Consider the following 26,131-nt stretch of genomic DNA (forward strand, 5'->3'; position numbering starts at 1 on the left):
GGGTGAATTGTGTTAACTCATCCAGAGCCCAGGACATTAACGGATTAGGGGGTCCAGAGTGCCCCCTCCCGGCCCCATTAACGGCCATTGTCTTATTTTGAAGGCCAGAAGTCTAGACCGGAAGTACTTCCGGTCTGACGTCATCGGATCCTGCAACGGAACCGATCATTGTTTACGTGGTGCCATGCTGGATTGCATAGGAGCGTTTATACATGTGTTTTATAAGCGAGCATCTGCCTCCATCTTCGCTTCTAAAGTGTTGTTTTGAGATAATGGACATTAAAGATGAGATCGGCCGTCCACCTCAATGTTATGGGATGACTATTGTGTGCTCGTGGAGCCGTGATGATGACAAATCAGCGCGGATTTCGTCTCCGGAGCGTCGGCCATTGTACTAGGTATTTTTACTCGCCGTTACAGTAATATATTACTTTTCGCGCGACATCGCGCATTCGGCACTATACGTACTCTAGTACTTATTGCGTGACATCACGCGAAAGGCACTAGATGAGTTAATAACCGTGTTATTGAACAATATTCTGAACAATATTGCTTCATCTCTCACTCTCTCAGCTAAGGGGTCCCTGCTTCACCTCTCTCTCTATCTAAAAAAAAAAGCTTGTTGTTCTAAACTCTTAGTGGTACGTCGCGGTCTCGCGGATCGTGGCGACTTGTTGTATCGTAAGCTTGTGGAATGTATTTATTTTGATGGGGAAATGACCACTCATTGAACTGTAGGCTTCAGTCTTGGAGTTGCCTTGCCTTATTTTGTTGTGACAATGCGGAGGACAGGACGACCTACGCAACACATGATCGCTCTGTTTTTACATCCTCCATTCTAAACTCGAAATACAGTATATCCAAACAATGGAGGTTGACTTATTTGTCACGACCGAGTCTGAAGAATCAGCTAATTATGCACCGGCGTTGACTTCCTCATCCATTTCTCTATGCTTTTAATTTCTCTGTTCTGTGGTCCTGGTCCGTGTGTGAGACAGACTGACTGTGTGTGCGCCGCTGTGGGGCTGAGCGCTCAGCCGCTCACTGCGCTGTGCAGCAGCAGCATGTTGTTTCCTGCCTTGGCAAGGGGATGTTTGTGATTGGTTGGCTTCAGCTGTCTGTCTAAGGAAAGGTTTGTGGTTGGCTGGCCTTAGCTGTACATTTAGGGCAAGAGTAAAAACGTATGTTTTCATTGGCTTAGCGGTACATACTGGGGAAATTTGATATCGTCAACATCATTGACTTTTGCGATATGCACATCGCGCATGTTCATGTCGTTCATGTACGATACGATAACGATATATCGTGCAGCCCACTATACCAAGACATCAGACACACGTGCTTCCCACAGATTACACACACCCAAATTGAGTTTGAAAACATGACCAACGACAAAAAACTCCCATACCACACACAAACACATTCCCTGGGAGAATGTGTGAACACAGCAGCAAGATTTGTGAACCGTTGTGATAAAAGAAGGCTAGAGAATGGAATACAACCACCCTAAGGACTACAAACCATTGAGTGACCTCTAGTCTAGACCTACTCCACATATAAACAGAGCTGCTACCTTTAAACACATTTTAAATCTGAGGCTTTTTTTCTGTATGCTATTTAAAATCTTTTTTCAGAAAAGAAATACTGCTTTTTTTTTATTTATCCCAAAGCGATGCAAATGATTGCTGCAATTTGTTCCAAAAAGCTTTATACCCTGTATATATAACATGTACATAACTCCAAAATGTGACATACCGGTAGCTCTGTTTACACAATGGTACACTACAACTGTATATATGTTTCCCTTTTTCAACAGTTTTTTGACACTTGCTTTGACAATGAAAATGTATGTTTTCTCTTGCCAATAAAGCTCATTTGAATTGAATTGAAGTTCAAGTTCATACATTTTATTACTTTTATAAATTTGTATAACCATTTTTACACTTTGAGAGTTAAAGTAACAGTATTTAACAGAGTACCGTAAGATATACAACAGTATTTAACAGAGTACCGTAAGATATACAACATGTTTCAGTATAGTTTGAATGAATTGAGCTGAGAAAGGATATTTCAGCAGATACTGTTAACTGTTGGGACTGTCCATATACTGTAGTAATGGCTGTATTTCCCACAGCATGTGCTTAAATCCAAATAGCTGTGACTCACCTCATTGTCTGACTCGACCAGGACCTGGTCATACTCGCTGAGTGCCACCAGGAACATTATGGAAGTGACGTTTTCAAAGCAGTGAATCCACTTCCTCCTCTCCGACCTCTGACCCCCCACATCCACCATCCTAATTGTACCAAGATGGGGACACCGCGCGCAGCCAATGAGAACCAGGACAAAGAACAAGCAAGGTTGCAGTTAGCTTCATATCTCTCAAGTCAACTTTGTACAAATCACAATATTTCTTATGTTGTTTATCAATCAAATGAATTACAAAAAGATCAGTTTTAGCGACCAAAAAAAAAGAAATGTGCGTTTCGACAAAAGATCCATATTCGTCTAGCTGGCCTCTAAATGAAAGGAAGAAGTGTGTGGTGTGTGCGCGTGTGTGTGTGTAGTCATTCTCAACTAAGTGGATGCAGGTGCGCCCAAAAAGCAAAGTCTGCAGCCCATTGGTCTAAATAGAAGCACAAGACTGACAGGGAGGAACACAAGCTGAGCAGTAAGAGACGAGGAGAACGGTAGAAGGGAGGAAAAGGAAAGAATAGAAAAGGGAAACATGAAGGGAAATGGAAAACTAAATTATTTTTATACGAATAAATTGCTTTTTAGAAAAAGCAACGAGGGTACGGTACGGAGGGACGAATGTGGGCGACGGGCAAGAGATGCAATTGAGGCTCCTCCCCCCAAAGCGTTCCCTTATGGCTGGCAGCTCAACAACTCAACATCTTCTGCTATTACCGATGACGAACGCTGATTACGCTAATCTGTTAAAGACTCCCTTCTATATTGTATTTCCTTTAACACAGAATAGCGTCGGACTGATTCCCGGTGGCGCTGGGGATTATGTGCATCACTCAGCGTAAAGGTAGACCGAGCCAGTGATTGTGTGCTTGGAGGGAGGGGTTTGATAAATGGGGTCCTCCGGAAGAGTCTTCCTAAAATAAAACTCTTCCACATCAGACGACCTCTTTTTCCTCCAGCAAGGATGAGTGGCCTACTTATAATGATAAGCTCTCCTATAGAGGATGAGCGCGGAGGAATTGCATTTTCTAGTACTTCAATAACGCAATTAAAAGTAGTCGGAAGCACGTCTAATGGAGATTTTTGTCAATGAAAAGCTGCCTTGTTGAAGCTGGCATCCCGCAAGCACCACTCTGCAGCAGAGAGCTCTTGTATCATGTGCTTTGATACTGTGTCTTACTTACTATTAGCTGGTTGCAGGGAAACCCTTCCCCTTGTATCAAGGCTCCTCCTAAACTTCACTCTATGGCTTAGATGTTTTGTTAACACCTAATTTGAATATTCACTCCTCAGACAGAGGAGGTGGTACCTCTTTCCGCATTATGTGTAAAGTAAAATGTGTACATCTCATATTTATAACTATACCTCAGATTTGTTTGTTACTTGAATACAGCAGAGAACAAACAGTGATTCACCTGTAGCAGAGCAGAGCATACTATCTTGCTAAGTGTAGGAGGGGGCTGACACGATGGCTTCCAATCTACTTGAACTCTTTTGTAATCGCTCTCATTCTCTGGCTTCCTCTCCATTTCCTGATCATCTCTCTCGTTCCAGGGGAGAAAAAGAGATCAACCGGGGCAGCCTTGTGTGCTGGTGACCATTCCACAGTCTCTCCCTGGGCAAAGTCCAGGGGGCTGATTGCCCCAGGCGACACAGAACACTTGTCAGGCTGGTTACATCACCAATGCTGCCTGGGACTACTGCGGATTTACAATCCAAATTTCTTAGCACACAGCAGCCTGGAAACCTGCCCAAGCGGGTGTTGCCGATCTCAGAACAGATCCACTGAAATTCAGACTATATAAAAATAATGCACTGATTTCCAACATGATTAATTAAAGGCTAGACTACAGGGAGTTGCTAACAAGTAAAACTCTTTAATACTCTAATACTGTACATAAACCACTGGGCTGAAATGAGTAAACCACTGTAAAAGCGAGCCACGGATGATCCGAAAAGTACGGTTAATCTTTATTTACATCGACACCAACATGGAGAGGACATTGCCATTTTTATTAGCTGAAGACAACACCAGATGGGTAGACAAATGGGGAGACAGTGGTTAGTCAAAAGTAGTGTAGTACTTCCTCTACCTGAAAATGATGCTTTGCAAGTCGAAAGGGTACTCTATGATCCCAGTGGTTGGGATTCGAACCCTAAGAACATCTTGCTGGGTTGGTAGATAGAACGGTTCAGCAATACGATCCAGAGCACTTAGATAGCTAGAGGGAAAGGAAGAACAACAACAACAACAAGAGAGACAAAGAGAAGGAGAAAGTGAAGCATGGCAGCCGGTATACCCCATCTAAAAAGGAAAAGTTGCAGAGCAGTCCAGAAACATTCCCAAGAGTTATGGGGGTGGGGGGACATTTCCTTTTTTCCCCACCCCACACCATCATCCTCGATGGCAGTTCTCAAAGACTGAACAATTTTAAAATGTACTCTCTCATCTCCATAGTTAAAGTGCACAAAATGATGATTTAAAAACTCAATTCGGTCTTAGAGAGTGCGCCATCAGGGATGAGTTTGAGCGATAGTGTCGAGCTGGGCTGTGCAGCAGTGGAGAAAGAACATTGGCGGGCGGCATCGGCGGTTTCTAAATGGCTGGTTACTCTACCACACCCACCAACCAACCAGAGACAGCAGCAGCATTTGCCATCAGTACCTGAAGATAATATTCTCCAGGTCAAATGGGTACTCAATGATGCCGGTGGTGGGCACTCGAACCCGCAGCACGTCCTGCTCAGTGGGCATGTATCCGGGTGATGCTATTCTCTCTAAAGCGCTAAGGTAACTGTGGAATGAAGTGGGATGGACATGTCACTAAAGACACAATCTCAACACTGTGAGGTCACACAGACATCCGTTTTCTCACATTTTTCCCCAATAAAAATAAAACCGTATGTAATGTAGATGTGCTGTCTTACACTGACAAGAGTAAATTAAATTGAATAAATACACACATTTAGACGTGCTTTCACATTCGCAAGTTAAACATTCAACTCTCGCCAAATTCATTTCTAATGAATGACCAATACTGGATTTTTGGGTCCGATTATGGAGAAAGAAATTCATATACTGTATATGTATTTATGTAAACAAAAAGGTTTAAATGTAATTTCCTTTTTTAATGTTAACTCATCAGTGAACTGTAATAATAAATTTCACTATGAATGTAATAATTACAAATGGCTATAATTGCAAAAAAAATATTATAGAATATCTAAATTACCCAAAGCCTATTCTTCTGCCAAAACGTCAGTGTAGCTGATAGCCAATAATATTTAGGCCAATTTTGCCAAATGAAATCATCTGACCGGTATTGTTGCGCTCTATTTTCAACCTGGGCCGGAAGTGCTTGACTCAGGGCAAATCATTTTGTTGGAAACAACAGGGTTGAGGTAGTCTTAGCTTCCACAACATAACACAAATACACCAGCCACCTCCCTAGCTACTTGGCTAAGGAGTTACTTAAGCTGGCTAAATACAAATGTTGACAGAGATTTGTTCTGACAGTGAAATTGGACAAGTAATTAACATCTAGGGAAGAGAAACTATATAACAGCTTGATGGAACAACACGGGACATGGTGTTCTTTCAGTGTTTACGTTTTACAGACTTTCTTTTCGTATGGAGCAACGTGTCCTCGAGTGTTAAGGTTAAGTTAAGGTATCGTTTTCCCTTTTGCGTGGTTCTTCTACAGCTGTTGTAATGTTACTCTAAGACAGGGGTCTTCAACAGGGGGTCCGGGACCCCTAGGGGGTCCTCAGAGTTACTATGGGGGATCCTCCAAATCTGTGTGATTTCTTTCTCCTTTTTTATATCAACCACTTGAATCCTAGCGTCCATATTCTGAGAACTTTAGCCAAAAATAGCAGATCCACAAGCTCACAACGCCTCGCAGCGCGAGGCGTTGTGAGCTTGTAGATCGGCTATTTTCGGCAAAAAGGTTTGAAGTAGAGGGGGAAAGAGCAGACTAAGTGCAGAGTGAAAGGTCAAGTTTATTAAGTATTGACGGTTCAAGTGGTTAAATATCTGAAGACACAAATTGACATACTCCAAAATACACTGATGATTGTGCTGTCAAACAATGAAACTATGGAATCTATGAAAAGTGTTGTGGAGGTCCCTGCTTCATCTCTCTCTCAACTAAGGGGTCCTTGGCCCGAAAACGTTGAAGACCCCTGCTCTAAGATTTGCTCCAAATGTGTGTGTCCGTTTATTAGTTGATTCAAAATTAAGCCTGAAAATGCCTAGTCCAACCAAGGTTGACGGATAAAAAATGTACTGTATGTGAAATGAAACGCGGTTGACCACAGTGTGGATGATCAAGTGCGAAAGTGCATAATGACAGACGGGTACCAAATGCAACCTTTTATCAGCACAATATCATCTCAGACCTCAGCTCCCCAGTCAACTATATTAGACTGGATTAATGAAAAGTGGAATTAGTTCTGATATAATTAGCATTTGTTAATAAGCCTGTCTACATTTCCTCCTCCTATTCCTTGACTATTCTCTCTGCTATTACTCCTCTGTGGCAGTGTGCGTGCGTGCGTGCGCGTATTAACAGTAAGCCGAATGTATTGAATTCATCAACATAGCATTACAAAAGGCATAGTTCCTCAATGGAAACAAGTCCCCAGGATGTTTTTGTGTTATCCTTTTAGCTTTAATGACTTACTGTACCAAGTACTGTTTCCAATTCTACTGTACAAAGTCTTCAATCAATCGTAATCATCATGTGATTCATTGATGTATAAATAAAAACAGACTAGTCCAAATAATATGTACAACTGTATACAACCTGCGGGTCGAGACATCACTTTTAATTAAATTAAGGCACAATTGAAAGACTTAAGACTGACGGTCGCCACTCGACATTATGGCATTTTACTGGTATGTACTTGCATGTATACGTACTATTTGGTGGAGTCCGAGAGCTGGTACTCCCTCCTTCGGTCATAGGCCTCCTGGATGCCAGGGTCAGTCCACAGCATCTTTATTGCACCAATGTAAGGCTGGTCAAATGACGACACCATCTCCACATCCACCTCACGCACCACCAGGGCATTTTTCTGAAGGTATGGAGCAAAAGAGAAAAGGTCAGTGTTGTATGTAGAGTATGCTAGTCAAGTCAGGTCAGATCTTATCTTACCATTATTATTATTATTATTAATTGGACGCTCAGATTGCAGTGAGGAGGTTAAAACTAGGGTGGATGAGCATTGATCTTTTAGCAGAGAGGTGTTGCGTTAATGAAGTTAACTGTATGAAGTTAACTACAGTTCAAAAGAGATTCACTGGCAAAGGAGGAAGCTCATTTTATTTATCTCATATTCTGCTGTTGTTAAATTAAACAATGTCCTCCAGCTGGATTAATGCCTCATATGGCCAAAGACAATGACTACATTTATAGAGGCATTAAGTCATAAATAGAGGCATATAGACACTGGTATCATCACTGACCACAGGGCCAGTGCTGCAGCTGGTTCCTGAACCTTATCTTGCACCGATCCAAAAAAAGAAAAAAAAAAGAAAGAAAAAAGGTTCTTGGTTGGCAAAATTGCCTCTGGACCAATCCTTTAATGATAATCGAGAATATATTTACGTATGCTCTGTATAGAAGCTCAAGGAGTTGTCTTTGGATGATAAGATCAAGGATGCAAACACATAAAAAGGGTTAAAAAACGAAAGGCGCCCAGTTCAGAGATAAGTACATTTGTATTTTCATTGCCAGAAATAATCCAGAAGAAAATATCCAACTGTCAAATGGGCAGATGCAGTGTGTCGTGCTAAAGTAGTATATTTAAAGGACAGCTTTGTTTTTTTTACAACAAGGGTTCATATTTTAGATAATCATTAGAGAAAATAAAAGATGAGTGTTAAAATGTTTTCATTTACTTCTTTCTATCGTTTTAGTGATTTTAACTATTCTGATTTGCATGCATGCCCCCAGGTTGGGGGCATGCATGCAAGAGGCTAAATATCTCTTAGACACAGTAGGCCCATTCCCAAGATGCACCACAATCTTTCATGGGCAGATGACTTATGGGGGAGGGGGCTGGTGTAAATAGTAGGCCAATATAGAAATTGATAGCTTATTGTGTCTAAAAATACATATTTAGCCACATGTACGCACCCACCCACTGAAATCAAAATACTAAAATCGCTAAAACAATACAAAGCAGTAAATGAAAACATTTTAACACGCATCTGTTCTTTTCTCTAATTACAATCTAAAATATGAATCCTTGTTGTCCTTTAAACCAAATTAGTCCATCTATGGGGCAAACCAAAGACCTAGTGGCTGGGGTTTGTCCCTGGTTTGATTCCCACATTTACTGTAGGTCACTCTCTTGCTCTCTCCCTGTTTCTTGTCACCCCATTGTGCCTATCAATAAAGGTTCAGAAAGCCCCCCCAAAAATATCTTTCAAAACTAGAAAGACGCAATTCTGGGAAATTGCAAGTGTGGTTGCCGTGACGCGAGTCATGAGGAATCGTTGGAGAAGACGAACTCGAGTCTTTTCATTGTGTAGAGTGACATATCGAAAGACTGCAACAAAGCCAACATGTCAGAATTCTTTATATTTCCTTGCCTGTGACAACTCATACATTGCATCTATCAATAGAATATGTGTGTGTGCGGCTGTGTGCAGACACCGCAGCTACACAGCAGCACTTTGGAAAAATATATCTAAAAGGTCTATAAATAAAACACATACACAACTTAATACTCACCACAACAAAAGATCAACTGCCACATATTGTTGATTCACTTACTTTATTATATACCAAAGCATTGTGGTTTAGATATAATGCCATCCTTTATGTTTAAAGCCCTGCCGTGTGTGTAATCTTTCTGTTATACTGTGTGGGGTCATTTGTATGTTCGGGCCCGGAGTCGGGTAATTTACATATTGACGGGTCCTTTGATGACTTCAACATCTGCGAGGAGTGGACGCTGCTCTCAAAATGTGTGTCCAGGGAGAATGGTGTGTAATGCAGCTACGGTCCAGCATGTAAACAACCACGTAACCGATGATGTAATGTGAGGTCCTCACAACAGGGCCTGACAATTGAGTAGAAATTTCTGCTCAATGCTGTTCACGCATACGAGCGTTGACAGAAACACAATCGTTAAAGTGATTCATCTGTCCCTCACCCATAGCCCCCCCAACCCAACAAAAGAAGATGTCTAAATATTCGGATTGGGGCAATACAAACATTCATGGAAAAAGTGAGATGTTTGCAACTTTGCATCCCTGTAAGATATGTTTCAAAGCCAGGTGCTTGTGTCATGTGTTTGTCGAGTTCCATTGACTTGTTTATAAACACGTTTGCTGGTGGAAAAGGCCTGTGCACGTACTAAATAAAATGGCACTTGGCAAAATAATAAATAAAAAAGATTACAAACCTTATTTTGCTCATAAATGTACTGGATCTTGAGTGTCTCAGAGGCGCGGATCATGGCTTGCATGGATGTGAAGATGTTCTGGTAGACCAGCTTAGTAAAGCCCTTCTTATCCTCATCTGTGTAGCCGGTCCCATGGATGATCCTCATCTGCTTGATAAAGGTACTCTTGCCGCTCTCCCCAGTACCTGAGCACAGAAACATGGTGGGGGGTTGGCAAACGAATAAACATAGAAGTACGGCTGGCTATATAGCAAAAGTATAAATATTTGTCATTTTAGCTGCACTAGCAGCAGTGGAAAATGTCAGTCTGTCTTGCAACAGTACAAAACCAATGTCAGTAAGAACAAAGACGTATTGGGTGTTAGTGTATACAGCGATATGCTTCTGCAAGATGTGATCATTTGCTCTCTTGTGGCAATATTTCTACACTTAGCTTATATTCCCTCCTCATTTTCACAAACTGGAGATCTTGCTCTTGCTATAGGTTTAGTATTGTAACATTGTTGAGCTAATTGTTTCTAAGCTAGAAACTGTACAACTACAACACACTTCAGTTTAGCAGAGAACAAGGTGATCAGATGTCAGTTCTTGCGCGCGCACACACACACACACACACACACACACACACACACACACACACACACACACACACACACACACACACACACACACACACACACACACACACACACACACACACACACACACACACACACACACACACACACACACACAGCAAAGAAAGGTTGTCACACTGTGCAACAATGTTTTGTGAAACAAATGGGTATGAACACACTGAGAACCCTATAATATGTTTGTTTTGGCCAAAGCATGTCTGCCAACTGTCCCAGAGGAGCATCCAGAGCTTTTTTTCAATGTATCTTTATATGGACATATTCTCTGGTATGCCAAAATGCCGATCTAGACTCGAGGGATGTCAGTGTCTTGTTGGAATAAACAGTGCGAACTAGCAGCTGAGCTTGCGAGCAGCAACATCACTAGGTAGCATTCCAACCCCGTTTCAACCTGCATTCCATCTCACTGCATGCATCTTCATTATCTTCATTGGTCCGTCTCTCACTCAGTTTCTTCCTCTTCATCACCTCTCTCTCCAAAGGCATGTCTCTCTCTCTCGCTTTCCCAAACACTTTGTTCCCTTTGTCTCAGGTGTCCTCTTACAAATGACCCCCCCCCCCCCACACACACACACACACACACACACACCACTTCTGTGTGCTCCTCGCGGTCTAGGACTAATAAGAGAAGGATATCACACTGGGCGTGTCCCAGCCGTGGTACCGGGGTATGGCACATGTGCAGTACAATCTGGCCCGCTCCTACACTTTGGCTCAGTAGATGGCGGCGTGTGACCATTAAATGGTAGTGTTTGTTTTGTCCTACTTTAAGTGCCTGCTGGGGACTTGCTATTTGCTCAAATTAAATGTTCTTATGCCACAAAACAAGTAGGCTTATTGTTGCATATCCTGAATGAATATAAGTTATAGAAATCCATCGGATTCTCATCTACTGCTGTTTTACTGATTTTTGTGTAAGTGCTTATAAATAAATTAAATTGTGCGTCTGTTGAATTTTTTGCACCATACATTAGTCTGACTACAAGTACGGCACACAGTACAAGTTAGACTGACATATACTTCAAAGTACAGGATTATATAAAAGCATCCCTCTGAAGACCAATTATTTCCCACAATTGATTGATTTAAAACTTTATTAGAAGTTTACATAGGAAAAGGTAGTTTCATAACAGCTGGTACAAGGTCAACTAAAAGGATAAACACCTTCAAAGAGCCTTGGGCTTGTTTCAATTGGGGTCCTTTAAAAAAAATAAAACACAGCACTATGCAGAAAATATAAGAAAACCTGCAGCTGTTTAGGTGATGAGTGGAGAGAGAACAAAACAAACACACACCTCGCTCTACTGAGAACGGATCATGATCTTTTTTATCTAGTGCCTCTGCTGGAACACTCCACCATGGCAGTTCCTGTTAACACTGCGCATGTGCAATACCCCGGCACCACGCTGGGACACGCCCAGTGTGATATCCTTCTCTTATTAATCCTAGCTCGCGGTCTCCCCCCACCTGTCAGATGATCTCTCAGTCCCCCTTTCCTCTCCGTTTCTTTACTATGTACTCTTTTCTTCATTCTTGCCAGGCTCATCATTATTTTATGCTTTAACTATTGAAAAATAGCAGATATACAAGCTCACAGCGCGGCACTGCGAGCTTGTAGATCTGCTATTTTTGAGAAATCGTGAAAATTAGAATTTTGACCCGATTCTATAAGTGTCTTTTGAATCCTTCTAAGATTTTTTGAAAAAACCTATGTTTTCTATGTCAGCAATCTGGCTATAGCCATCGTCAAAGAAAAGGTCCTTTTCACTTAACTGGAGCTCAGTTGGTCTGTTCTTGAGAGACTACTATATCAGTGGTTCTCAAACCTTTTCATGTGAAGGATCCCCAAACTGATATCTATTTGGCCACAGACCCCCCATCTCAAAATATCTAGTTCCAGGGACCACCCAGAAGCAAAATTTTAGTTACAAACGTTCGCTTTAAAAATACATATATTCAAAGATTTGCACACATTTTCACGACTTTTTCAAAAATAGCAGATCTACAAGCTCGCAGCGCTGCACTCGGTGCCGCGCTGTGAGCTTGTATATCTGCTATTTTTCACTGGTTAAAGCATTCAATAATTCTAGGGTCACCATTTTAGTTTAGATTGATGGGAATTCCCCTAAACCTTCTTCGTTACGCTCTCCCTCTGTTTTTCACTCACTCCTAGTCCTAGCTCCCCGTTCTTTTTCCTCGTTCTGACTCTGCCTGCTTCCTGTGTTGAATGGTAGCTGCTCACGGTTTCTTCTGTTGTCTTGGCCCAAATGACAGGCCAGGGCAAGCCAGACCAGAGAGTAAAATGAAATAGGCTCATTGCATAACAACCGTTTTCTTAAGCAGAGTGGCTGCTGTAGCTTTTAAGCTCTCTCAAGGCCTTTTATGCTTGGAGATTTCCTCTCCAATTGGACTTACTTGTGCCTAAAAGCTACGGCTGGCTTGAGACAGACTCTTGTGTCGTCGTCCTGTAGCCCAATATCTCCCTTGTCCAGGGGGGGGGGTTTCGAGTATTTAAACCTACAAACAAGAGTCAGACAGCTGGGTTATCCCAGACGTTTCATGAGGGTGAAGTGGGTGGCATGAAGTGGGTGGCATTATCACCCGAGTGGCTGATCATTAGATAAAATGCGTGCTTCCTATTGGAAACTACAACAAGGAAAAGTGGTTCCTTTTCTAACGAAGTTCTATGGATGATGAACAGAAGCACTGTCGAACCTGTACAGCAAGGTTTTTAGTTTTAGTTTCGAACATTTTCATTGGTTTTAATTGTCTTTCTCTTTGACTTTTTCAATTTCAGTTTAGTTTCGATTTGTTTTTTAAGGGGGTTTTCTAGTTTTGTTTTGAGTTTTTGAAAATGCATTGTTTTAGTTTCATTTTCATAGGTTTTAGTTTTCGTGAATATGGATTAGAGAAGATTCAACAAGGTAACAATGCTCCACGATCCGATGCGGTGAGTATTTGAAGTATTTTCTTTTTTTGGCAGACTAAAACTAAGTTAACTTTATAAAACTTAGTTTAAGTTAGTTTGTGAGCACAATATGGTTTCAGTTCTTTTTTTTCCATTTAAGCCAACAAAATGTTTTTTCTTCCAATTCTAGTTTTTGCGTTAGTTTCCGTTCACTATAATACCCTGGTGAACAGTGGAGAGTCTTTGAGGGCTGTCTGCCTCTACCAGACAGGATCTCTTCTCAGCAGAAAGCAGGTCAGGCAACATTGGAGTTTCCCCTTCAGACATAATATGTCCATGATCCCGGGATAGAATTAGCAGCAACTAGACTCAGCCCTTGAGAAGGGGTGGGGGGCTGGGGCAGGGGGGGACGAAGTGCTGGGATGTGATGTAAGAGCAGAGTAAGGAGAGGTGGTGGGAGAGAAAATACAGAGTATGAAGAAGGAGAGTGTCATGAGAGAAATATCACAAGACTGAAAATCTCTGTCTTGATAAAATAAACTGCCTTTAAACAAGCTGTCTTTAAAAAAAAATCTATCCATGTTTGTTTAATCCACTGAAATTACTGGCCTAGACTATAGACATGACCAATCAATAGCCATACACACACCCAACCACCAATAAAGGCCTCTACCAAAGGGGAGATGTTCAGCCAAACTCAAGAGATTCTCATTCTGCAAAAGAAATCACTTTTGCAGAATTGACTCTATAGTAAATGTTGTTACTCCTGGGGATCACGATGTCAGTTCCCATGGCATCTCATGTATGATTGAACTCACTCAAACACATAGCAGAACACACCAGCTGACGGGTTAATGGGCTCTATTTCTTATATTTACACAGGACAGGGCAGAGTAAAGATATGCAACAATCATCTCCATCGCCGCCCAGGATGTTACAATGTGGTCAATGCACATACAGTATGGTCCCATCCCAACACGCTGTATTTCTACAAAGCCATAATGATCAAAGGGCAAGTTCATAAACCACTCCAAAATAATGAATTGGAAGATCTATTTTGTCAAGTCAAGTGTTCAGTGAACTGATTTGCATGGACAAGATATGTAGGAGTAATATCAAGAAATGTGTTTTGCAAAAATAACAGGCCCAAGTGAAATATTTGGGGCAGAGGTTCTGCAGGATCTGGCATTCAGGAAGTGTGTGTGTGCACAGACTGCAGTGCACACTGCACAGTTTTCACGTTGATAGGGTCAACAGTGCCGGAGATTAGCTGCTCACACACACACACATACACACACACATGCGGAAAAGGGTGCAAAACAGTCTTGACCATGTCTTCAGCCTGGCAGAGACAATTACAAACAATATTAGCCGATACTTTAATGATTTTCTTTATGCCAATGATCTTGTGTCATGGACTCTGCTAAGGTGCTCAAGCTTTGGGAGAGATTTAAATGAGTGAAATCAACGACGCAGCGGTTCCTAACAGACACAGGGAAAGGAGAAACCCCGTGATCACACAGCCATGTCTGGCCACTGAAGTAGAACTGTGTCACTATGCCCATGCCATGCACCAAACAGGACGTTACTCATTCTACTGAATAACCATTAACTCGGAATGACCAAAAACACGGTCAAAACGGATCCATTTCATTTGTCCATTCAGCCAGAGGCCTCGGGAGGTACTTCCGCTCCAAATTAAATGGATGCCAATAACTTGGGGCAAAGTTTGACTTCCCCGTTTAAGAGAAGAGAACAGGCTGAAAGGGAAAGCAAGAAAGAAGGAATGAGTTAGTACTGTAAGTGACTCTGTGTGCATGTGTGCGTGCGTGCGGTTGGGAGGGAGAGAGAGAGAGCAAGAAAGCTAGAGAAAATGAGAGAGAAGTGGTGAATCTGACAGAAGCGACCGCGGTTTTCCCAATGACCCTGAGCGCAACGGTGGGGGCGCGGGGGGCTGCAAGGGTGATGACGACGGAGGCCCGCCATCTCAGGCGGTAGCGAGCGAGTCGCCGCGTCGAGCGTTGCGACGGTCGCATGAGCCGACTCAGCACCGTTACCGAGTTATGTGCCGTTATGGACAGAATAGTAAATCTTCCTCCCACCGACTTTGGGCACCTCTGTGCGGTCCAAGTGAACACAGCGAAGCGCTCCCTACCTCCTTGCCCACCAATGGCCCCCACCGCTGTGCTTAGGTTCATTGGGAAAACCGCAGTCGCTCTCCCGTAGAGGAGAAAGCCCTGTCTTGGTGAGAGGTAAATTATTCCTTAAGACTTCCTCCCTAGCATAGTGAGGACAAGGCTGTGTTGACCACCTCAGCAGAATGTTGAGGCACACACTACCTCCAGGCCACCAAATGACTGACTGAAAGGGCACACACACACACACACATATATTGACTGTTCCACTGTTCAAACTTGATGTACGCAGTAAGATTGTGAGCAGGGAAGGAAATTCAGGCCATGAAGGCCATTGCCCCTCAGCTTGGCCTTGTGCCCCTCCAAAAAATGGCATGCCCTGAGGCCAGAGTGGCCTTAATGCCCCAGCCCAGATGACTGTACTACTTTTTCCTCTGTCTGTCTTGTCAATATGTAGACTCTTGTTATGTAGACATTACACCCGTGTCTTTTGTTGAGTCCCCATTTTTAAACGAATCCAGTATATTTGATTTGTGCAGGGCTGAGCATCAGATTGTAAATACTCATTTATTTATTTCACAGCGGATATTATACATATTATACAATTAATTATTAATTATTTCAATGGGCTAAAATCTTGTTTTATTTGATGGCCTCCCGGCCCTGGGAGTTGGCCTTTGTTCCCTCAAAAACTGGACAACACCAAAGGCCAAGTGGCCTTGCTTTAAAATGATGAAATTCCAAGCCTGATTGTGAGTATACTTTATGCATTTGTAAACAAATGTATATAATAACCAGGTCTATTTGGTTAGAGATGCACCGTTCAGTTTACCAAGATCAATTTGACCAAGATCAATTTGACCAAGAAGTGTGACTGACTGCATGTTTGTTCTGTGCAGCAAAGCTAAGTGACTGAACGAGTGATGCTACAGAGGACGGCTGCTTTGGATAATTTCAGCAAAGCCTGCCCACGGAGCATGTGTGTGGGAGAGATATAAAATTCTTCCTTATTCATTTCCCGTGACCCTGTCACAAGATGACCTACTTCCCCCCACTCTATAATCCTGCATGTTAATTTAACGCAGAGTGTACAAATGAAACCAAATGGTTACATTTGGTTACATTTTGTCCACTTTTACTGTGTATGTGTTATAGTTGCTTCATTAGAAACCAGGAGCAATATCCTATATTAAAATTGGCTAATAATGGGGGGACTGGCCTGGGCCTTTACCAGATAGTCTAGTTGCTTCATTAGAAACCAGGAGCAATATCCTATATTAAAATTGGCTAATAATGGGGGGACTGGCCTGGGCCTTTACCAGATAGTCTATTCATCACAACTAGTTAAGATAATATAAAACAAGTAAAGCCTCTATCATAGTCCAAGGTGAAGAGCTATCACCTCACTTCGAAACTAACACAGGGGGAGCTGGGGATCGAACCAGGAACCTTCCGTTTCCTAAACGACCGCTCTACCTCCTGAGCCACTGCCGCCTACTGTTTTACATTATATGGCATATAATGTATATGCATTACTTTGTGTTATTGCATAAGAACAGTGCTGATATTTGTTACAAAACAACATGGACAGACATAAGCCTCTTGCACCATAGGTTAGAATTATAGCAAAAACAGGACTCCACTCGTCCTGGGCTACTACAATCGTACCATTCTGGAATGAGGATTCCTAATTAAATGTCACTTCTATGTTGTTATCTCTATGACTATCATAGCCTCTCTGGTACCTAACCATTTACCTAACCTCACATGGGTTTGAAGCTGGGCAGTAATATAGACCTGGGCTGTAATATGGACCTGGGCAGTAAGGTTCCACTGTGCTTTCTTTTCATAGTAACTGGATAGCCGCCGTTTGAAAATCACACTTGGTAATTGCCAAACCGTATTGAGTAGGTTATTATAACCTTGACAATGCTTGGCCTTAAATTAACCTGTAGATGTCTCTCTTTGTCTTATCTCTATGCTCTATTTTTGTACTCCACTTCATGTCTCTACACTTAAGTTTGTAAAAAAAAAAAAAAAAAAAATCAAACCTCGGTTCGAAGTGGAGCGGTGAATCTGAGCAGCTATACCCTGTGTGTGTGTGTGTGTGTGTGTGTGTGTGTGTGTGTGTGTCTGTTTTTGATTCTATGTGTTCTATATCTATGTTTTTGATTCTGTGTTCTAGATCTATGTTTTTGATTCTATGTGTTCTAGATCTATGTTTTTGATTCTATGTGTTCTAGATCTGTTTTTGATTCTATATGGTGTTTTTGATTCTATATGTTCTAGATCTATTTTTTGATTCTATATGTTCTAGATCAGGGATGTCAAACATACGGCCCGCGGGCCGAATGATTCAATCCGGCCCCCCAGGCTAGAGCATACATTTCTGAGCATTTAGAGAAAAAAAAGTAAGTCTCTAGCCCATTCCTGTCAAGAGTTATGATTGTTTTAAGAATGAACCTAACTAATGTCTGTACACTGCAGGCTAGGTTTCTCCCACCTGGCAGTGATTGAGTTGATTGATTGGAATGTTAAGTGACCAGCTCTCTCTCTCTCTTTGAAGATGACAGCATTGCTAGGAATAGGGTGGTTGGTCTGGCTATGAATAATACCTGAACATACCTACAATATTCGAACTGTACTCAAAGATTACACATATTAGAGATGGAAATTAATGTTGTTAAAAAAATAACTTATTTAAAAAATATAATAATAATAAAAATGTAAAAGTTTTATTATTCCGATATTTTCTGAATACATTATTGTTCATTACTTTTATTTTTTTTATTATAAAATACAATAAAAATAATTATTGTCCTGCATCAATAATATTTTTTTTAGCCATTTACAAATTATAGCGTACTGGAGACTATCAGGAATTGAATTATTCTATTATCAAATGGTTTATTCTTATTGGCACTTCTTAAAGGAGTAGTTCACCCCCAAAATGCCATGGAGCCAATGTAGACTCATTCCTAAAACAGAAATTTGATTACAATAAATGCATGCCTATTGATTCCGGATGGGGACCCAAATGCATTTGGGTCCCCATCCGGAATCAATGGGGGGAAGTGTACTATTATCACATTTTTGTCTTAGTAATGCGACAAATAAAATAAAAATATATTATTGAACTCAATTCTCCATGGCGTGAGTAAGTCCCCAAAAAGTCATTTTGGGGATGAACTCCTTTAAACAAATAGCATCTCTCGTACCTAACTGCAACTGTAATACCAATAATGAAAGTAGCTATTTTACTTAATAATGAACACAATTTGTAAAATGATATACTGCTATACTGCTAGCTACAGCAGTGGCTGAGACGACAGGAAGAAAAACAGAGCGAACATGTGCGCGAGTGTGCATGCCATCCGATCCGCGACTGGTTCGGCCCTCATCAAGTCGCCTTTCATCCAATGCGGCCCTCACCCCAAGATGAGTTCGACACCCCTGTTCTAGATCTATGTTTTTGATTCTGTGTTCTAGATCTATGTTTTTGATTCTATGTGTTCTAGATCTATGTTTTTGATTCTATATGTTCTATATCTATGTTTTTGATTCTGTGTTCTAGATCTATGTTTTTGATTTTATATGGTGTTTTTGATTCTATATGTTCTAGATCTGTTTTTGATTCTGTGTTCTAGATCTGTTTTTGATTCTATATGTTCTAGATCTGTTTTTGATTCTAATAGATCTATGTTTTTGATTCTGTGTTCTAGATCTATGTTTTTGATTCTATATGGTGTTTTTGATTCTATATGTTCTAGATCTATGTTTTTGATTCTATATGTTCTAGATGTATGTTTTTGATTCTGTGTTCTAGAGCAGGGGTCTTCAACGTTTTCAGGCCGGGGACCCCCAAACTGATGGGGAGATGGAGCAGGGACCCCCTACCACCTCGTAGGGTGGGGGGGTCGGGGCTACGACATATTTTTTTATTTTAAACAAGTACAAGTTACAGCGAGCAGGGTGGGCCGTACCACTACCATTTCTAAACATACTACTTATTAACTGAGAACAAATGTCAATAATATCAACAAACTGTCAATTGCATAGTAATCATGTATTCAAGCTATTCAAAATGGATAGAATCATGATTTATTTTTTAATCAAAATGTGTGAAAAAAAAAACATTTTTTGAAATCTTTTTTTTTTTTTTTTTTTTTAAAGCAATAATTTCGCGGACCCCCTGCAGTACTTCCGCGGACCCCCTAGGGGTCGCGGACCCCCTGTTGAAGACCCCTGTTCTAGAGCCATGTTTTTGATTCTGTGTTCTAGATCTATGTTTTTGATTCTGTGTTCTAGATCTATGTTTTTGATTCTATATGTTCTAGATCTATGTTTTTTATTCTGTGTTCTAGATCTATGTTGTTGATTCTATATGTTCTAGATCTATGTTTTTGATTGTGTTCTAGATCTATGTTTTTGATACTATATGTAGAGATGTTACCGATCAATCGGCAATGGATCGGATCGGGCCGATCAAAGCGTGATCGGCGATAATCGGTGGTTTAGATCAAAAGGTAAATTCACCGATCCGATCCGATCGGTGCATCCGATCAACCAGCCGTTCAGTATGCCCACTTGAGGCCATTTTGGGGTATTGATTTCCACAGTGCTGAAGGAATAATTAGTTACTGCTATGATAATAAATACATAGTAATGCTGGTAAATAACTATAAGGCAAATATATAAATGAATTCATGAGTGAATTAATTAATTAAAGTTAAAACATTAACATTTAGAAAATATAAATAATAACTTGATCGGATCGGTGATTGATCGGTATCGGGTGATCAAACTTTTGTGATCGGTGCTCGGTTCCAAAAAACCTGATCGGACCATCCCTAGTTCTAGATCTATGTTTTTGATTCTGTGTTCTAGGTCTATGTTTTTACATTCTATGTGTTCTAGGTCTATGTTTTTACATTCTATGTGTTCTAGATCTATGTTTTTGATTCTATGTGTTCTAGATCTATGTTTTTGATTCTATGTGTTCTAGATCTATGTTTTTGATTCTATATGTTCTAGATCTATGTTTTTGATTCTGTGTTCTATATCTATGTTTTTGATTCTATGTGTTCTAGATCTATGTTTTTGATTCTATATGGTGTTTTTGATTCTATATGTTCTAGATCTATGTTTTTGATTCTATATGTTCTAGATCTATGTTTTTGATTCTGTGTTCTAGATCTATGTTTTTGATTCTATATGTTCTAGATCTATGTTTTTGATTCTGTGTTCTAGATCTATGTTTTTGATTCTGTGTTCTAGATCTATGTTTTTGATTCTATATGTTCTAGATCTATGTTTTTGATTCTGTGTTCTAGATCTATGTTTTTGATACTATATGTTCTAGATCTATGTTTTTGATTCTGTGTTCTAGGTCTATGTTTTTACATTCTATGTGTTCTAGGTCTATGTTTTTACATTCTATGTGTTCTAGATCTATGTTTTTGATTCTATATGTTCTGGATCTATGTTTTTGATTCTATGTGTTCTAGATCTATGTTTTTGATTCTATGTGTTCTAGATCTATGTTTTTGATTCTATGTGTTCTAGATCTATGTTTTTGATTCTGTGTTCTATGTGCGTGTGTGTGTGTTGCGTGCGCGTGTGAGTGAGTGGTGAGTGTGCCTGGCCTGCACAAAACAGCGCCCCTCCTTTAACTAGTGTGTTGTGTGTGGCCACTAAAGGTATTGCCAGGCTACGGACGGACACGGCCAGCCAGCCAGCCAGCCAGCCACCCAGCCAGCCACCCACATACCCACGGACATACCTGTCTATTGGGAGCGCTTTCACCGCTCCAAAAAAAACATAAGTCATCAGTTGCTTACGGTTACTTGTGTCTGTGAACAAATCCAGTATTAAGAACACCACAGAACTTTACAGTGTGTTTGTGTGCGTGCGTGAATGCGCGAAAGAGAGAAAGAGGGGGAAGGTGGGGTAGACAGCCAGACAAGGGGAAGATAAATAGAGAAATAATAGAGAGAGATGAAGAGGGAGAGACTTGTGCCGTTTGGTCTGGTGTCGTTTTCTGAGTGGGGTTGCCTTCAGGTGATGTAGATTACTTTTTAAGAGCCATTTGCATTTATAATCTGTCGTATGACTGCCATGTGCCAAAAACGGATTAAGATTAATATAGCAGTTATTTTAGTTTTCAGTGTGCAACACTGTCATACAATGTTGTATAAATAAACATAGTCAGCAGGGGGAAGAGGCTCGTACCATGTAAAGTTTATACCTTGTTAAAAATCTAAAGGAGAGGTTATAGGTAAAGCTCTCAGAATTATCATTGTTGAAGTCATTGTTGAAGTGGGTAGTCATAGAAGAAACTGATAAAAGATTATTGCTTAATCATTGCTTAATGCTTATTAGGTTTAAATAGAAAACTCTTGGTTCAAGTTTGACAATGACTTTTAATGATTTCCACGCAAACATTCAATATGGCATAGCATTAAACATAAGTTGATCCCTAATCTAGGTTACTTCTGTCTACTACTAGGGATGCCAAAAATGTACCTTTATCAAAATTGATTATTCTACAGCACTTTTCGATTAGTAATCGATGAATCAACCCCCCCATTGTCCCATATCTGGGATAAGGGATGATGAGATCGCCACTCAATCTCCATCAACTTCAGTTAGCTGCTGAACGATACACGTTATAGTTAGATTGCTTCTCTATAGAAAAGCTTATTTTCTGTACTCGTCCATTTCGTCAAAATAGAGGGCTTTGAAGCACTATTAGCAGATGTCAGTTTGCTGATTCTCGTTACAATAGAGATGGCACAACATGCTGTACAGTATATGCTCAAACCCAAAATGTTGCTTGGCGCAGTCATGCGACGTGTTGAGCAACACTTTACACAGAGCAAAAATTGGCCTTTACACACCACTGACTGATGTGCTATTCACATGGTCACATACACACGGTGATGTTGGTTTAACAGGGATGACACAATGGTCAATATCTAGAAATATGCATAGTGTTAGATGATTAATTATAATAAGTATAGGTAACAGTGTCAACAGTTTAATTTTAATTAGAATTAAAAAGCATTTGCCATATCACAAGCCAAAAGTCTAAATCTATCATTGTCGTTGTCTAGCTGCTGTGAATATCTCACCCTAACTTCACCACAAAATGTAATGAAATTAGCAGTTTGGCAGACACTAACCCTGTTGTCACAGAATATCCAGACCATATAGGGTTATGAAGCCGCTATAAAGAGGGTCCATACATCAGTCAGTCATGAAAATCTAGTAGACAGACGATGACATGCGAGGGAGTGGGCAGTCTTTCACAGACCTGTCTGCCACATAACTGCCGAAACTCCTGGGTGTGTCAACATCATTGTTTGCTCAACTAACAGAGCCGCCTGACAAACATGGCTCAGAACAGAACTACAAACACCTATCTGCCTTAGCTACCTAACGCACGTCGTTATACACCGGCTTAGCTGGTGTTTAAAAGTATACCTCTACTAAAAGAGGTTGTCTGGCTGTGCTAAAATGGCTGGTAGGGTAGGCATACTTAATGCCAAAGTGGATAGCAGTTGCTTGCTTCATTGCCCATTGTGCTACCTATTGATCATAGCCTCTCCATTGACACACACACACACACACACACACACACACACACACACACACACACACACACACACACACACACACACACACACACACACACACACACACACACACACACACACACACACACACACACACACACACACACACACACACACACACACACACACACACACACACACAAAATGTAGCCAATAATATATTCAGTACTGATGGCATTAATTGTAATTGTAAAGGAAGGACAATGTATGCTAACTGAAATAAAGTCATGCCCATCAGCAAGGGGAAGATGGCAGACCTGACCTGTGAGCTTACTCCACGAAGTTGGCCCCAGACTACGTTACAACAAAAGTACAAACATAGAACATGCACACGTTACTTACCAACTTCTTTTAAGTAGCCTGGGTACTAAATAGCCTAATATTGACTCTTCCCACAAGACACCCAGTCGAAATCTTACGTGGTATTTTATTTATTTACTTTAAACTAAATCAAGAGGCCCAGAGGTCCGATATGTTGGCCTCAAATCCTGTCCAAACAAAGTCTCCAACCTCAGTGAAGACTGATAAGTCGCTTATTATAACTGCATGAAATGTAAATGCTGTGGCTACGTTTGTATTTGCATGGCACCAAACGTAATGCAAAGGCAGTCCCGTGTGGTGTGAGATGATCGTCTGCAGTGAGTGAGTTGATAGTATGGCGCTTTATTTTATTCAAATTTTCAGAGCTTCAGAATCAGATGTGCAGGACTGTTGCACATCGTGTTGTGAGAGCCAACAGAATGTCTGAAAAGACCAGTTCAAAACAAAATAAGGAAACAGTTCCTGGCTTTAATTGCGACCGTAGGGCGCAGTTTACTATCAGAACCGTCACATCTTGACAGTATCTGTCCGTATGGTTAACACTTGTCTTTTTTGTTGATTGACACTCACACTGACATCACGCTCTGACATCACTGTGATGTCATGGGAACAAATCCCTTTTATTACCATATATGGAGATCCCTGTGATGCCAGTGGAACAAACCAAATCCCTTTTATGCACATATATGGAGATATGGAGATCCCTTTGATGCCAGGGGAACCAAATCCCTTTTATGCCCATGTATGGAGATCCCTGATGTCATCAATATTAAGCCCCTATCTGTGAATGCCAATATATAATAATCACTGTGATGTCAGGGGAACCAGTTCCCTTTTTGGGGGGGGGGGGGGGGGGTAATCTTTGTGTGGCAGTGATGTCGGCTAGGCTATGCGGAACTAGGGATGGGACGACATGAAAATGTCATATCACGATTATTGTGACAAAAGAAATCGCGATCCATTATCCTGGACCTGGAGCGGAACATTTGCCAAAAAATAGCAGATCTACAAGTTCACAACACGTCGTGAGCATTTGATAGAGAGTGAAAAAAGACTGTATCAAGTACGTATATTGTAAGTACCTTTTACCAATTATAATGGGTTTAAGAGGTACCGGATATGCAGCTCGGCAAATAAAAGGTTAATTGATCCCAGTTCATGACGGAGGACGATATCACGATAAATGAAATCTCCACGATACAATTATTGTGAGTGTTTTTTATCACAATAAACGATAATATCGCGTATCGTCCCATCCCTATGCGGAACCCCGGAATGAGAATTGTTACCTTGGCAGCAACTACCCAGGATTCAAATAAACACAGCTAGAACAGGGCTGATCTCCTTGGCTTAGCTTATAAGACTTATAAAGAGAAACCATAATGGGCGTAGGCAGGCGTTTACGTATGAGACATCCTTGAGTTTAACTTTTGCAAAAAACAAACAGACATTAGCCTAGATAGATAGTAGACTGATTGATAGCGAGCACATTGACAGAAAAAGTGTGCCTGGTGCTTTCTTTCCAAACTCACAGTTCATGTTCTAAGTTCTAAAATAAAATCTCATGGGAAAAGGATGTTTTGGGGTTTAGCGTGCTAAAGCACACTCCCCACCCCATTTCTCTTGGCATCCTCCCCTATTCCACAATGCCATTATAAAATCCTAAAAGACTTTTCCTCAAAACACTGACTGAACTGAACGAGGCCCTGATAAGTAATGGTTTGAATACCTAAAAGGAAGTAGTTGACATCAATAGGGAGTTCAGGAAGGACAGTAAGAGAACACAGGGAAGAGACTGCAAACAAATACAGTATTGAGAGAGACAGAAAAAGGAAGCAGATCATAAATGTCTATAATCAATGCAAGTTAGAAGAAAATGAAATTCAAGATAGTCAACAGAGTTTATTATGGGACATAAAGGCCAAGGGTATTAAGAAGATTAAGAAGAGCAATGGTGAGATTCGTTCACGTAATAGGTAATTGCTGTCACGGAACTGCCCTAAATGAAAAGGAAACGGGACATAATTGAGATCATCTTGAGGCACTACTGATGTTAGTTCTCTTTCTTTAGTTCTTATATAAATGTTATTCGTATAGAGTCATAAGATTAAAAACTATTCATTACATGAACATAAAAATAAATCCATGACATGTGATTTGTACTGTTTGTTCCAATACACGTTGAACAGGTTTCTATCCATATGACTGAATTAACAAGACGGACCATCAGTCAACATCAGTCCCACATGGGAGAGGTGGAAGTCAGTGTTTCCAGGGACTGTTTCCACACTGCTACAATGTGTAACTAGTCTCTGTTTCCACACTGCTATTATGTATAAGAGGATGTGTTCATGTCCTGGGAACAGGTACCAACGTTTAGAAGTGGCGTATACACACGCGCACAAAATAACTAGTCCAGTCATCAGACCAGGAGGACAGAAGGAATATCCCCATCAACATCTCCAGTATGAAATGTATGCATGTCAATAAGAACTCATGCCTTCTGTGTATCTGTGGACTTGAATTGTCAAGAAACGGTTGTAATCTGTGCTCAATCACTCAATATAAAAATATAAAAGAAAATATATATAGAATTATATAAAGACAATAAAAAAACTCATGCTAACATAATATTGCCAGCCTGCGTTAGCCTTCGGGATGTTATTTTAGTGTCATTCCGGACTCCAAGGAGGCTTTTTTGGACATAAAAGTAGCTACAGGTACATTTATGACTCTTTTAAAAATAATAATCACAAACCTTGACCATTCTGGCTAAACTGGCAGGCCTATATGGTTACACTGCTTCATAAACAGGTTTAACATTGATCAAAATGTCTCACCTGGCATCCTATGATATGCGAAATCACTAAATCAGCCATCTGTG

The 26,131-nt window shown here is 40.8% G+C and overlaps 1 protein-coding gene across 2 annotated transcripts in view; it reads right to left on the reverse strand.

Moving 5' to 3' along the window:
* Positions 1-26,131, reverse strand: part of LOC308290647 (guanine nucleotide-binding protein subunit alpha-11) — a 47,279-nt gene that overhangs the window by 10,317 nt on the left and 10,831 nt on the right. The window contains exons 2-5 of one of the 2 annotated variants that reach the window (XM_080732557.1): positions 9,612-9,796; positions 7,117-7,271; positions 4,287-4,415; positions 2,167-2,296 (exon numbers count right to left, since the gene is read on the reverse strand). In XM_080732557.1, coding sequence (XP_080588683.1) covers positions 2,167-2,296; positions 4,287-4,415; positions 7,117-7,271; positions 9,612-9,796 — 599 coding nt within the window. Of the gene's footprint in view, positions 1-2,166; positions 2,297-4,286; positions 4,416-4,858; positions 4,988-7,116; positions 7,272-9,611; positions 9,797-26,131 lie in introns of both variants that reach the window. The other variant, XM_080732558.1, reaches the window with a different exon arrangement.

This window comes from Nannobrachium achirus, assembly GCF_963921795.1.
Source record: "Nannobrachium achirus genome assembly, chromosome: 1".
Taxonomy (NCBI): domain Eukaryota; kingdom Metazoa; phylum Chordata; class Actinopteri; order Myctophiformes; family Myctophidae; genus Nannobrachium; species Nannobrachium achirus.